Below are 15,230 nucleotides of genomic sequence, written 5' to 3' on the forward strand. Positions count from 1 at the left end.
AGTTAGGACATGATTTTCCTTTTTTTAATTATCCACATGTACAAAAATTAAAAGTTGGGATTCACATTTTCAAGGGGATGTGATGTTACCGTAATGCTTCTACATCAAGGGTCCAAAAAAAGCTTATGGGCTTTTATACCTATGTAAAGTTATTGATCAGCATCAACTCAGCATTTCTGGAAGAGGCAGATGTACAACAGGAACTTACAGCGATGGACACAGCACTGGTCACCGCCCCCGCATAGCCTTGGAAGAATTTGTAAAATGGTGCAGGCTAAAGAGAGCAAAAGACAAGTAGGAAAATCAACAATACAAAAATAATCACTTTGAGTATATCCACTGATTTACCTTTGACGCATTGCGGTTGCTGTAGTTGACACAGGCATTGTGACTCTGGTTTAACCACTGGAAAAAATACAACATGAATAGAAATGAGGGAGAGTCCTAACGGTAGATGTAAAGTTAATTCGTAAGGGTTTGGTGTGCTTCCTTATTTCTGTTTTTTTATTTTTTTTTTTATTATTATTGTTATGCATCATATATGACCTAATTAGAGTAAAATGGACAGTCTTTAAACAGAAAAGAGGATAAGATAGAAACACTGGGTAAAACGGATGCTTCAAAAGATGAAAATATTTTAGGTCTCAGTTTAAGGAGCACCTGCCAGAAGATGGTGGAGGCCATTGTTTGATTAGGGAGAAGGAGGCCAACAACCTGCAAACAAAACAATAAAATACAACTTCAGTTTAGATCAAACTAATTGAGACGACTAAGAAACGTAAAGGCCAAGTCTTACCACAGGAGTGCCAAATGGGATAAAACCTATAAAAGACAGTCAGTATTATTGCCCTGACAGATAATCCATTGAAAACTTTTTAAAATCCCTTTTTCATCTTATGTAGCAATTTAACAAGAGTACAATGGGGAAATCTTTCTTTTTTTTTTTTTACCATAGTAAAGCAAAATAAAAATATCTTAAAAAAAACAAAATAAAAAAAACACAATGTCACAATGCGTGCATGTGTCACGCAGCAACGGCTCTGCATAAACATTCAGAACAAGAGAACAGTTACAACACAGAAAGAAAGCAATGTTCAAAATCACTTCCTTGGGTGAAGTACCCCAGAATTTAACTTTGGTAACAGTGGCACGGCTTCAATTAATTTTTTAAATCTCAAGTAAAAGTAGAAAATAAAAATCCAGAAATTACTCAAGTAAGATAAAAAAAGGTTGCTTAAATCCTGAGTTTACATAACATCTGATTTAATGTTTATGATGTAATCAAACAGAGAGTTAGTTAGTTAATTCTGGTATTTCAGGCTTAAAATAGAGTTTGTGCAAAAGAAACACCTTTCCGCATCAATCATTTTAACATAAACTTAGAAATCTTTACTGCAAATAATGTCAGGAAAGGATATTTCACCTGATCTCAAGTAGATCAAGTTACACCTGATGGAGTTACTCCTACTTGAGATAACCTGATCTCAAGTAGATCAAGTGAGTGCAGTAAAAGTAGAGATACACCCACAGGAATATGAATTTATTCGTGGTAAAAAGTACAATAAAGTAACTTTTTTTCTTGTTAAGTGAATGTAACTTGCTACTACCCACCTATGAATGTAACTGCATGTAAACCATCATAATTATGCTTTCTTATTTTTCTGTTCAGCATCATGATACAGACTAATCGTGCAGCGGGTCTTGGCAGCAGTCTAGATGGTGATGTGGTTTCTAACGCTGCTGCCTTATAACATCTCAGGCTGTTCTCTATTGAAATTTTTTTTTTTTATAGAAGTTACCTGTTTTTTCTATGTATTTCATACATGTTTAAATAAGACACCCTTTACTAGTACAATCTGAGTAAATGTTCTCAACCAAACTGACTACAATTTTTTACCTTTGCTTTTTTTAATTCTATAGATTTTTACAGTGCAAATCTGTTGATGCTATTGTCTGATCTATTCTATTCTAACTTAAAGAGGTGGATAATAATTCAATATCAATATATTTTACAATATAACTAGTATAAATATATTCTAATAAAGTATAATTACAGAATGTATTACTAAATCAAATACAGATTTTATTTAGTGTTATGTGTTTGTTTTTTCAAAGCAAATATTTATCAAACGTTATATTGACTGAATGTTTATTAAAACTGTAGAAACCAACCGTCCAAACTTTTAAGAGGCTTTTATTTAGTTTATAGCAATATTAAAATCATATCGCATCGACCAAAACTAATAAATATATTGTGATATACCTATTAAGTATCATCCAGCCCTTCTTACACAGTACTTTAAATATGAACTTAGATTTTGAGCTGTGTTTGCCTATCATCCCTACTGATTAGTCAGGCTAATTAGAGCTGATTTCAAAGGTGGGACCAACAGAATCAGCAGAAAAAGTTTAGAATCAATCAGAAAACTATAGACTTCATGCAAAAATATCTTTAGCTTGAAAGAAAGGCTTTTACAACAGCCAGTTGTTGAAATTTTAACAACATGACCAGGTCTTTCACGATAAACAGTAATTAATAGCATTATTAAAAAGTCGCTCTGTTTCAGCTGCAATCTTGACTGTTATAGTTACAAAAAGCCCAGTTGCATTACAGGTCCGCCTCCCTCTATATGATTGGTTTAGTTTGTTTTAGGCTGAAGACTTTATAGATATAGATTCTTACCAGACTGCCTAAACATTGTAACTCAGTCTGCCTGGACAGGTTAAAACATACAGGCAGAAATATTTAGAACAAAACGTATTTATGCTTTTAAAATAGCCTAGTTAAAGTCTGATATTTGGAATTTGTCTCAAGATCTGAAAATGTATGTTTATATGAGTCTTTCCATCTGACTCTTTTTGATATGTTTCACTAAGAACAGTCAAACATCCCGTCCTTTGCCTTGTGGCTTTTACGTTTGCAGTCTGGCATTTCTATGGTTATGAAATTTTATTCATTTATCCAGTTTATTTCTCTTTACAGTAATGCAATACTTAGTGTTGGTATCTTCACATATAACCCAAGCAGATCAGATGCTGTTAACATTCAAGGCGGAGCCGGACCGTCTTCACAAAAAAACTTCAGGTTCATGTGGTTTAGGTTTTTTTTTTTTTTTTGAGACACGCAGTAAGTTGGTCTGAACTGATTAACGGCAGCCACCTTATCTTCTTCAACCACCCTGCTCTCCATCGCTCACTCACACGCTCTGTCTGAATTATCAGAGTTTCTTAAAAAAAAAAAAAAAAAAGAGGATGAATTAATTATGTTTTTAAACCAAAATACTCCCTTCTCTACACTGCCACCACAAGAGAGAGGTTTTAATCAGCCCCCAGCTGAGTGTGACCTTTTCCAGGCCTGAGACAACCTGAGGAGCACCGCTGAGCCCTGACAGGTCCCAGGGAGCACGACGCCTCCATGTTGGACCACATAACAAGCCCCTAGATCCCACTTCCCCCAGGACTTCCACACCGGAGCGTTCTACCTGACATCCGAAATGGCATGAGGATCTTCTCCCCTGTGTCTGGGTGGATGATGGCCTGTAATGAAAGTGAAATCAGGCGATAATGAGGATAAAATGATTCAGGTCTCTGAAGGTGACAAGAACCAGTACACAGAAGGGGCAATAAAACCGCCTTTATTAAGGTGGAACTACTGCTTCCTAGAAGCTACAAAGAGTCTACAGTGACCACCATCCTGTTTGTGCTTTTTATTTTGTTTTTTTGTTTCTTTTTCCTAAACCACTGTGTACCTGATATGGTGTAGCATTTAGAACCGCTTCTGAACAGTTATCTCCAGACAATTTTACTACTTTGTGTTTTTCTGAAAAGCTACTCCCATCTTAACAGACCACAACTTTAAAAAGAGAAAAAATATCCAGAGCTTTTATTTGTTATTCTTCAACAGTAAATAAATTCTGCCAAAACCAGAATGGGTCCAAATATCGATCAAAAGTTTCCATTAAATATGAACGGATCAAAGTGTTTTTGACAGATTTCAGTTAGTTTATCAATTTGAAACTTAGCAGCTCCAGGTTTTCATGGATAAAGAAACGTGTGTGTAAAAAAAGCTGTCATTATTTGAACAACCTAATATCAGACATGATGTGTTCACAGACCAAAAAATAAATAAATAAATCACGTTTTTGGGGGGCTTTTGGGATGTGGAGGAAGAGACCATAACCCATATATGGGCTGTCACAGGTTCAGGTCCTGGCCCTGCTGACCTTTGCTGAAAGTCTCTTCCTTATGTAACATGTAGATATTCATATTCTAAGATAGAAATATAATCATCTGATTCTTTACTGCTGTCTGCAATGTCAACCAATGTAGTAGCAGCCACTCAACAAGAAAAAAAAAATCCAAAAAAGGCTGAATTGTCAGATTTTTTTCTTCCAATGTGGCCTTGACAAATTCAAAGATTATTAATAAACATGTTAATTAAAAGGTGCTTAGTGATATAAATCATACTTTTTTGTGCGACTGGTGTCTTAAAGAAGCCTGTTCTAAATTTGGACCTTTTGATTTGTTTTGTTTTTAATCATCACTTTTATAGTTATCTCAATAGGCCCACAAGATATGATAGGATTTCAAATTCATATCATCCAGCCCTAGCATCCAGTCACATAATAATGCGTAAAAAAAAAAAAAACTTAAACTCCTACCTGCTTTATTTTCTGGGCTTGCCACAGCTGATGAAATGAGAGAGAAAAATTAAAACAGCAGCAACAAACCTTCAAAAGCAGTTTTAGGTTACTGAATGGTACAAAGGGATCATCCAAATAACAAATAATGATTACAAAAACTTATTGATGAATAAACAGAAACACAGTATGTATGTCATTACCTCTGCATCGGTGACTCCTGGAGGAAGAGTTCCTTGTTTGAAGCCATCCAGCAGCTTAATGCACTCCTGCAGCCGTTTCTGATGTGATCAAAGATTTGAAAGAAGACTTACAGTTAATTTAGGATGATGTATGAGTTGGAGTTAGATCAAGTCTTGCTAAAATCTCCACGTTATTCATCAGTTGACAAAAACATCATATCGAACAGACAATGATCATCTATCTGTCATATGACGACCCATCTGCTGCCAAGCAAGACTGCAAAAACCTCTTAGTTTGTACCGGTGGTCTCAGTATTTATCGACATACAGTATCTTACAAAAAAAACCTGAAACACCTGTAATTTATCAACACTTTCAGGGCTTTTAAATGTAAAGGTCTGGATTTTGCACCTAAACCCTCCCGCTGTGAATGGGGACATTTAACGCTGCTCTCCTAGAGGAAGGAAAATATCTCTCCCAGTTCTAAACCTTCATTTTGTTGTTGTATTTATGAGCCGTTCACCCTATGATAATTTTATTTAGGTCTTTCTTTTCCTTCATGCTCCGACTGAGCTCCCTATTCCTACAGTACTTAGTAGAAGCAATCCCACAGCATGATGCTGTTACCACCATGTCTCATAATTAGCGATCGATTGATACAGGTTTAAAGGACCAATAAAATTTAGTGTTTTTTACTTTTACTTTTTCTAAAAAAATTCAACATTTCTATCGATCAAAAGAAAAAGAAAATCCTCTCACAATGGGTCATATACTCAATTAGTTTTCATCAGCAGTCTCAACTTTGAGTACCACTGGTCTAACCAGTGATTTTTTTTGTTGGGAACTTCTTAAGGGCAACATTTCCTTCTCTTCCACTATCTATAATAGAAACTACAAAATTTTTTTTGCATAAGTCTCTGTGTAAACAAAGAAACATAAACATTGGATTGGATATGAATGGAAAATGTGCTCCGTGTGATCTCAAGTTATGGCTGCTAAATGAACCGATAAATCGGCAAAGGCAGGCATAGATCAGGCCAATCATGAATGGTTTGGTACAGAATTCAGATGGTAGGATAACCTTAGACAATAATAACAGTATTATGATTACAGCTCTATTTATGAAATGTTTCAGAGAAAAAAATAAAATTCTTGCTGAATTGTGGGCTGATCTTCAGCATAAACGCTACAACATACACTTAAGCGCAACAACTCTAAATTCTTTTCATTCTTTTCTGATTTTCTCTTTATTCCCCTGGGATGTTAAATCTTTTTTTATTGTTGTACTTTCTGTTAAGTAACCCACCACAGACCATGACCCTCCATTGTCTGTGAAAGATTCTTTAGAAATACACTTTTACTTAGTCGGTCATAGTTACTTTATTTGTTGCTGCAAGCTATTTTTAGATCACAGTTATGATGCCAAAACGTCTTTCTCCCATCAAGTTTTTCTCTCCCATTTAGGATTTTTGGCACATGAAGTGCATGGTTACAACTATGGCGGCATTCAGTACTTTCGTCTGTAACTTAAAACTAATTAAACACACAAGCTCAAAGGGAAGGTTGTTGCCACCACCATCACTAAGCCGTCTGCCTCAGTAACGCAGTGGTTTCTGTAACATTAATGCCTAACGATGAAGGGTGGCTTGGTGATTTGGTCAGAACAAAAAATAAGTAAATCTGGAAAAATAAATACAAAACTGTAAAAAAAAAAAATAAAAATCTACCTGGAAAAAAAAATACAATGAAAAACTATTTGTTAAAAAAAATAAACATAAAAAACAATACACACAACACTTTTATTGTTGAAGCATGTTATTTTTCAAAACCAATCAATACACATACAAACCAGTTCCAGTTCCCATGGTCCCTGAATGCATCAGCTGGGTTGTTCAGCCGCTGTGTTGGCCTCTTAATCATAATTCCACACCCCTGTATTCTGAGTTCCCACCCCCTATGACATAAATTTGAAGTACAAATAAATCAGCTAGTACAAAAAAAAAAAAACAGAATCTGAAAACGTGTTATCAAATTGAATCTCTGAATTCAGTTCTGAATCTAGATGTTTTAAATCTGGGTTTAAATTGAAACCATGAACTGGCCCATGCTAATACTGATACAAGATAAAAATAAAAAATAAAAAAAACACTAATATTGGGCCAAAATATCGACTGGGTGATGAATTGGTCTACCTTTAACAATAACGTTGAATGATAAATTTCCGCCACACTTTTCAGGATTTCACTACTCAGCAATGTTAAAAGTCTTAGTAATGTTCATCTTCCTTTTGGTTAAAATATCCCAGTAAAATCAACTTTAGTTTGCCGTTAGAATAAACATAAGAGGGATGAAGAACTATCTGTGGCACATGAGGTCCTATGTAAATCATGACCCTTGTAGTTTGTCTCTTATCACTGGAGCCAAGCTGAGGTGATGTCTTCCTCAGGGGGGATGCATCGCTTACACCTGCTCCGTACGTCTGCAGCACAATATTCCTGTAACCAAAGAGCTCTCTCACAGCTTCATTACCCAGAGAGCTCTGGCTCTTAATGCCACAACATGCCAGAGAAAGGGAGTGAATATGACAACAAGCAGAGCAGCCTGTGTCCCTTGATCAGTACTTACATCAAAGAAATCATTACATATGCAGATGATGCTATCATCTACATACATAGGAAGGATATCAAGTGACGTCAAAATGATTCTATGCAATGGACCAAATAATCTGAGCTGTTTATCAGTTATTATTATTGGACTAAAGCGGGACAAAATCAGACCAACCAAACACAGCCAAGTTTTCAACAACTATTTCTGTTATAAATCAACACTATGACGGACCAACCAGATTTAGCCTAAATACTGTCTAAATGATGTCTGGTGTTGATTGGCTTACATCTTTCTTGCTTACTTCTTAACAAAAAAAAAAAATGTAGGGATGTATTAAACAAAAACCTACATGGAAACTCCCAACAGCTATGTTAAGGGAGAGAAAATTTTTTTTTGAAAACTATAAAATATCTTGGTGTCCATTTGGATCAAAACCTAAGATTCAAAAACTCACCAAAAAAAAACCTCAGTAATCCTATAATTTTTTTAATTCTTTTTGTCCCGTTCTTCCCACTTGACACTCAAAACTATAGTTCTATAATATCCAATATATCTTCTTATATACAAAGAAGTGGTTTAACAACTGAAGCATCTTTCATTTATTTCATAGTGAGATCACGTCTCACATCACTTACCGCTTGTTCAGTATCTCTAAAGCCAGTGAGACATTCACAGTCAGATCTCTCTATGAGATTACTTAGTTTTGAATAATTAATTTGATATAGAAATGTGTAAAACAATCTTTAAAATCAAAACAACATTTCCCCACCCAGATTAAAAATATTTGTCAAACTTTATTCTGAATAAAACGACCTGGATGTGCCGCTGCGCGGCTCAGAGAAAGTGCACCATCCTAAAGAGATCCTCAGCTTTTTCATTTAGTCATCAGACACTGAAATCAGCTTCCAGTTAGTCAGAAAATATTTGCCGACTTGAAAACTTCGAAAAACATAAATAAATACTTATTATTAAAATCATCTGAGCCAATAGGCATCAATACAGGTGAAATCTTTTTATAACCTATGCTCTCTTTCTAACTTAGAAATGTTTATCATGTAAAAATTAAATGTATTATATTTTAATGCCATTTCATAATATAATGTGTATATAATGTTGTAAACCTGCTCAAGGAATGCAGATGGAAATTAGCAATAGCTGAATTTGGTACAAAGCATAATTTCTCTGAAAGAATAATGTATTTTGAAAAATGTCCCTAATAAACTAATCATACTAAGAGTTTATGGAAAACTGGGGTTTAATATTAGAAGCTGCTGCCAGAAATTCAGTATATTCTAGGTTTTATCAATTGAGCAGTTCAGAATTTCTACACCTTTATTACACCTGAACCTGAACTGCTGTAACTATAAACAGTACAGTCACGCTGTAAGAAAGCTGTCGCCAAAACACAACAGATCTCTGCTGAGAGTCACACCATGAGTTCAGGATTAAGGTCTCTGCCTTTATTTGTGTGTAATTTCTTATCCGAATTGTATCCTAAAAAATTATCAAATATTTTCTTGATATCGATATTGAGTTCAATATTTTAGAGTTATAGCAACCCTAATTTCAACAGTGATTTAAAAGTTTTAACTTTTAGCTTAAGTTGAACAATGAAAACTTGTTTTAACTAAAAAAAATAACGCTCTCATACTGTATAAATGAAAAATTTAAAGCACTTACAGTGGATTATTTTCAGTTGCTTTTCACAAAAACTAATTGTATATCAATACTAAACAAATATTTGATATTGAAGTTATCTATATATTCATTTTTGCCATTGCAATACAGGGGAAGTACACCCCACCTCCCATTGCAACCAAACAGTTTGACTGCTGACACGATGTCTTGCTGTTCCCGTTACAAACATAGGGCCAGGCTAGAGCTGAACTGCAGGTAGAGCCTGAATTTCCCCCTCCGCTCCAGGTTAGGCAGCACCTCCATCACCTTAACGAAGGACTGGTACGCAAATCTGAGGAACAGGTTTACCTCATGAAAGCATTTTTTTTGTCAGAGTTCTGATAAGCTTATAAATAGGATCATTCCAATTCAAATCATTGTCTTATTTAGAAATTGATATAGTGATTGAACTTTATTGATCTCACAATGGACATATTAACTCATTAACTCCAATTAACTGTATTTAACCAATCCCCTTGGAGAGCAGTGGGCTGCCACTATGCAGCGCCTGGGGAGCAGTGTGGGGTTAAGAGACCCAGAGTGCAGGCTAGGGGATTGAACCGGGTACTTGCAACCTTCTCACAGCACAAGCTCACTGCTCTAACCACTAGGCCAACACTCCCCAGTGGACTTCAGGAGGAAGCAGAGGCTCTTGCAAGAGAATGTTCAAATGTATTTAATGTCCTCAGATGGAGAGATATAGCTCTGACTGGGCAAAGTTCAGTACATACATTTACCTTACAAGGGAACCTCCAGGGGAACCAACCCACCCCCTGCATAAAGAACTTTCTCACATTTGATTATTCCCAAGAAGAAGAAAAAAAAACACAAATTCATCAAGGACATAAATTTTAGCCAAATAAACACTCAGAACAGGTCTCCCTTTCATTGCAAAAGGAGGCTGTGTGAACTCATTCTTATCTCTCATGACCCTCCCTTCACCGTTGTCTAGAGTAGGGAGGCAACTGCTTTCTGTCATCCCCACTCTTAACTCCATAACTTAACTCCAGCAAACAGACTGGTACAAGACTTCTAAATAATCGCCCCTATTTAGGCAGAGAAACGGCACACTCAAAATATTTTATCTGACAAATAGGCCAAGGAAAAATATGCTTCCACATCCCCCAATTTTAATCCTAAATTAATAAATTATTAACTATCAATAACTTGAATAAAGAAATAATTACATACAATTCACTTTAGAGCCGTCATGATTTTATTTTATTTCTTGTTTTATAAATTAAAATCGTTCTTGCTAGAGTAAAAAGCAGAAAAAAACAAAATGGAGATAAAAGCAGGTAGTAAAACAAACAAAACAGCTGGACTATGACCTTAAACTTATAATACCTCAGTTAACATTTTAACTTCCACAATCAAAGGCAGTTTAGTTTGACTTAAATGAACTCAGGCTACAGAGTTGGCTAAAATCAGAAGAACCGAGTGGTCTGGGAGGTTGATACACTGACAACAAATCTGTTATGTGTTAAGGTGCCTATCCATTCAGTGATTTATAGACTAACAGAAGGATGTAAAGTCTATTTTCTGAGCTACAGGGAGCCAGTGGAAGGACTTCAGAAGTGGGCTGTTGTGTTCTGCTTTCTTAGTGTTAGTGAGAACATGGGCAGCAGGGTTTTGGATCAGCTGCAGCTGTCTGGACTTTTTTGGCAAACCTGTGAAGACACTGTTGCAGTAATTGATCCTACTAAAAATAAATGAGTTTTTCTAGATCCTATTTGGATATTTGTCCTTTAATCCTGGAGATGTTCCTCGGGTGATAAAAAGCTGACAAACGCTCTGATTGGATCATTGTCATCTGGCGACATCGTGATGTAAAGCTGTGTAGGGCTGCAGCTAACGATAGTTTTGCACATTGAGTAATCTGTGGATTATTTTTCATATTAATCAATTAATAATCAAACAACCAAAGATTCTTGAAAGAAGACTTTTTACAAAATTAAACCAGGTGAAACTCCACTTGCGGAGTTCTTTATAAAGCATATTTACAGCCCTTTTTTGTCTTAAATGCAAAATATTTACATATTTTTTCACAAAGTCTTAGTGTTAAGGATACATACTAGTACTATACTTACTTACTACTTACAGTTGCAGTTTTGTCATTAAGATGTGATAGTTTCAGTCCATTTTAGTCGACAAAAACTCAAAAAGGTTTTAGTCTAGTTTTAGTCAGTTTTATATTGTACTTCAAAAACCTTTTACAATTTCAAACAACCAGATTCTTCACCAGGCTTGCAGCTCTTGCCTAGATACTACAATTGTTGGGTATAGAATGCTGCCAAGGGCAGCATGTAGATGTTGAATACGGGCGGCACCAGAATGGAGCCTTGAGAAAAACCGCATGTGATTTTTCTGGTCTCTGATTTAAAGTTTCCGGCTGACACATGGAAGTCCCTATCCTTTAGCTAGGATTTAAACCACTGTAGTGCGAGAAAGGCCAATCTAGTTTTCCAGATGTTTTACCTGAAATGTTATTATCTTATTTAACAGAAAAAAGAATAAAAACCTGTGAAATAATCAAAAGCTGCTTTAACTGCACAAGATAACAATTTAAGATACAAATAAAAAGTTAAGAGCACTGACAGAGGCTGATTTGAAGACATTTGCAGTGATAGATAAAATCGCTAGTTAAAACCGGTTTAGCATCTATCAGCCGCTCACCAAAATCAGCACCCATACATTTTTTTCTGATATATCTGGAGTCTTCAGAGCCACAAGAAGTTATTTGGTTCTGCAACTATTGCCCTTTTTTTTTTTGTTCATACCCCACCACCCAATGGCGTAACGACACAACGATAGGCCCGTAAGCAACATTATCTGGGTGGCCCCCATATGAAATACAACTACTATGAAGTACTACTTTTATTTAAAAAAATCATCAGGGCAACCATTGGTCCCTAAACTAAACAATTCCTGTAGAAGACAAACACACCCACAGCATCATGCATCCTTTCCCAACATAACCATAAACATGAGGTCATTTTCACCACTTTTATCCTTTGTTTTTAATCCACTCACACCAGGACTGTTTCCAGCCTCCAAAAGGAATTGCTACCATACAAAAAATGAAACTTGTCATATATGTAAGACTGAGTGGGTCCCTGACAGAAATCTTTTTATGTTTTACCCTAATCCAGCCTGGTGGTCAAAGGCAAAAACAAACAAAGAAAAAAAAACATTATGTGGATGACAAATACGTTAAATTCTAGATTTTTTCTGTTAATCATCTTTATCAAATGTTCTGCCCACAGTCAGACTTCCGTCTAAAAAACTGACATTTTTATGGATGAGTTGTAGTTTGCATACAGGTGTGCAAATTCTCCTAAGTTAATTTTTACACCTCAAAGCCTGAGTTCATCAAACAAACAGCAAACTGTTTAAACTCCTCATTTATAAGTAACTCTTCCCCAGTCTCTAAAAATAATAGTTATATTGAGCTCCACGTCATAAAAGATAAACCCATGGATGTTAGGAGCCCGAGTACCTCAGACACGAAGAGAGTGCTGAGGTCGATGACGTCCAGGAAGTGCCGGAATCTACCCAGAAATGTTTCCTAAGAGAAAAGGAAAAATTACACCATTTAATTTAGCTGCAAATATTCATTGCAGCAATAAACTTTAACTTCATTTGATTTATTTGAATGTTTATAAATGCTTTCTAAATGTTGTACGTGTGACAGATCAAACCTGAACACACAAAACACAAGTTAGTAAATGAAAATCTAAGTTTTTCTATGACTTTGCAGCTGACCTAACTTCATTTTTGCTTGAACTGCCGGCAGCAGATGCAGATTCAGGATTGTTTCTCTACACAAACAGCCAGAGAGATTCCAGCTGCCTCTCCCAGTGAGCAGCGATATTAGAGCTCGCCAGCTGTTCCCACACACCAGGTGGAGCCTCCTCATTACAGTCGCTGGCAAACTGTTTCCCATCTTCATCTTTTAGACGCCCAAATCCGCTCGCACCGAATGCAATTAATTCTTTAATGACTGCGCCAGGAATACCTTTCAATCACTGATTCATAGGGCTGGCATAAGGAATCATTTAGAGATTCAGGCATAGAAGATACCCCCCCACACTCTTCTGGTTTAATTGCTCTAACTGTTAATTTGGACAAAAAAAATCTGTTGAACATATGGATGCCTGTCAAAAACATAGCATGGGTGGGGGCAGCTTTTGATATCAGCATATTAAAAAACGGGACTTTTCCTCTCCTTCAGAAGCGTCATCTGTGATGCTCCCTGATAGAGGCTTTTGCACCATCATGTCAGGTTGACTGGAGGCTTGGCATTGTCCTGATTAGGCCTTATGGATATGTCGAGATTTTAAAAATAGAGAGAATAGATTTTTATTAGGAGAGCTAGAAGATAGGTCTGTGTTGGCTATATCAAGATGTTCAACATTAAAATATAATTAAAAGTTTTATGGATACTGATAGGTTATTTTTAAGTAGTTTCTGACATGATCTGTTTTTCTCCAGCTGTTTTTTTTAGAAAATGTAACTGTGTGACATTTGGGACAGAGCTCCAATCAGAGGTGTTTTTTTATTATAATTTTAGGAAAAGAAAAGCATACTGAAATTAGAGCTGAGAGGGTTAATTGTGATTAAATGACTATTAAAAGTATCTACTAATAATTTGTTGTTGAAAATTGTTTTCTAGGGTAATGGTAGACTCTAAAATAGGCCATTTGCTCAAAGAATAATCTACTTACAACATCAATTAAGACAAACTCTACCAAAAAAATTACACATTTTCCATTTATATACAGACAGGATAACGTGACAGTTGGATGAAATGCAAAATGAGTGTTCAGACACTTTAAAAAATATTAGATATATAAAGAGGTGTCAAGTAACGAAGTACAAATACTTTGTTACTGTACTTAAGTAAGGCATCTATACTTTACTGCATTACTTATTTTTCTTCCTACTTATGACTTCTACTTATTAAATTTTCACACAAGTATCTGTACAGTACTTTCTACTCCTCACATTTTTAAAACAAATGTTATTTGTTACTCTTGACTTTGGTTTAATGTTTATAAATATTTATTTCATGTCATGTGCGCCATCCACATCTAGTGAAAACTAGAGTCATTGGATGAGTCATATAACGCAAACAATCATTGGTTGGTGGAAATCATCATAAGAAACAAGGTGTTCTTCAAACTGCAAATGTGCATTTGCCTGCAGTGTGAACATCACCTACATATTGGTCATCACAGATCGGACCAAATTGAGAAAATCAGTGCAGCCCTTCTTTTTACCTGCTATATCTTGGATCTGCAGAGCTACACGTGGCTTTTTGGTTCTGTGTCTCACTAAATATTTTAAAAGAATAACTAAAGTCCTGTTTTTTTTGTTTGTTTTTTCACTGGTATACTGGTTCCGAGAAATGCTGATTTGTTTTAAGGAATACCTATTTCTGTTTATAAGAAATAATCTTAAAAATCTAAAAGAAATAACTCAATTTAATAATTAAAGTTCTGAAATAGAAGACAGACTCCCACTCATGTTTAGGCGCTCATGCTGTTTGCTGTCAAATATCCCTTTAAGGTCCACGTGCTGAAATAAAAGTCGCTTCTTCAGATCAATTAATGGTTTTAATTACGTCAGCCCTACATTCCAAGCTTAGCTGACTTTTATTTTAACCTTAGACACCCAACTTCAATAATAACAATAATAATGATAATAAAAAGTAAGTTGCTTTTTACTATATTTTTTTTCCAGCTCGCTATGTTGAAGTCACTGTTCAGGAGCAGAAACAGTCTCAAATGCATATTTATAGCGGATAAAAACCCTGTATTTTAATTATGAATGTCTGTTTGAATCACAGTTGAGAGCATATTGTTTTGCAGTTTACAGTCAGTTCCAAACTCTACAACTTTCTGCAGTTTCGGAAAAACTTTTTAGGTGTAGAAGCTTAATTAAAAGTACCTGGTTGAAACGAGACTTTCCGTACTGGAATGGTGGGAACTCAGACATGCTGCCAGAAAACACGACTCTTCTCTTTATTCTTTAAAATCTAGTTTTGCTTTATTTTCCCTCGCCGAACAGTTTCACCGTCAGGGCTGCTTGGCAAAACACCCAGCTGTCGCTGTGTCCACGA

At 35.7% G+C, this 15,230-nt stretch overlaps 1 protein-coding gene across 1 annotated transcript in view; it reads right to left on the reverse strand.

Moving 5' to 3' along the window:
• Window positions 1-15,230, reverse strand: part of sfxn5a (sideroflexin 5a) — a 31,721-nt gene extending 16,491 nt beyond the window's left edge. Inside the window, exons 1-9 of the mRNA XM_038279450.1 lie at window positions 15,059-15,230; window positions 12,606-12,674; window positions 4,844-4,921; window positions 4,662-4,688; window positions 3,483-3,537; window positions 797-822; window positions 661-714; window positions 349-405; window positions 209-274 (exon numbers count right to left, since the gene is read on the reverse strand). Of these exons, the coding sequence (XP_038135378.1) occupies window positions 209-274; window positions 349-405; window positions 661-714; window positions 797-822; window positions 3,483-3,537; window positions 4,662-4,688; window positions 4,844-4,921; window positions 12,606-12,674; window positions 15,059-15,106 (480 nt within the window). The 5' untranslated portion in view covers window positions 15,107-15,230. The remainder of the gene's footprint in view (window positions 1-208; window positions 275-348; window positions 406-660; window positions 715-796; window positions 823-3,482; window positions 3,538-4,661; window positions 4,689-4,843; window positions 4,922-12,605; window positions 12,675-15,058) is intronic.

Source organism: Cyprinodon tularosa, unplaced genomic scaffold, assembly GCF_016077235.1.
Source record: "Cyprinodon tularosa strain WSP-4 unplaced genomic scaffold, ASM1607723v1 ctg150, whole genome shotgun sequence".
NCBI classification, from domain to species: Eukaryota; Metazoa; Chordata; class Actinopteri; order Cyprinodontiformes; family Cyprinodontidae; genus Cyprinodon; species Cyprinodon tularosa.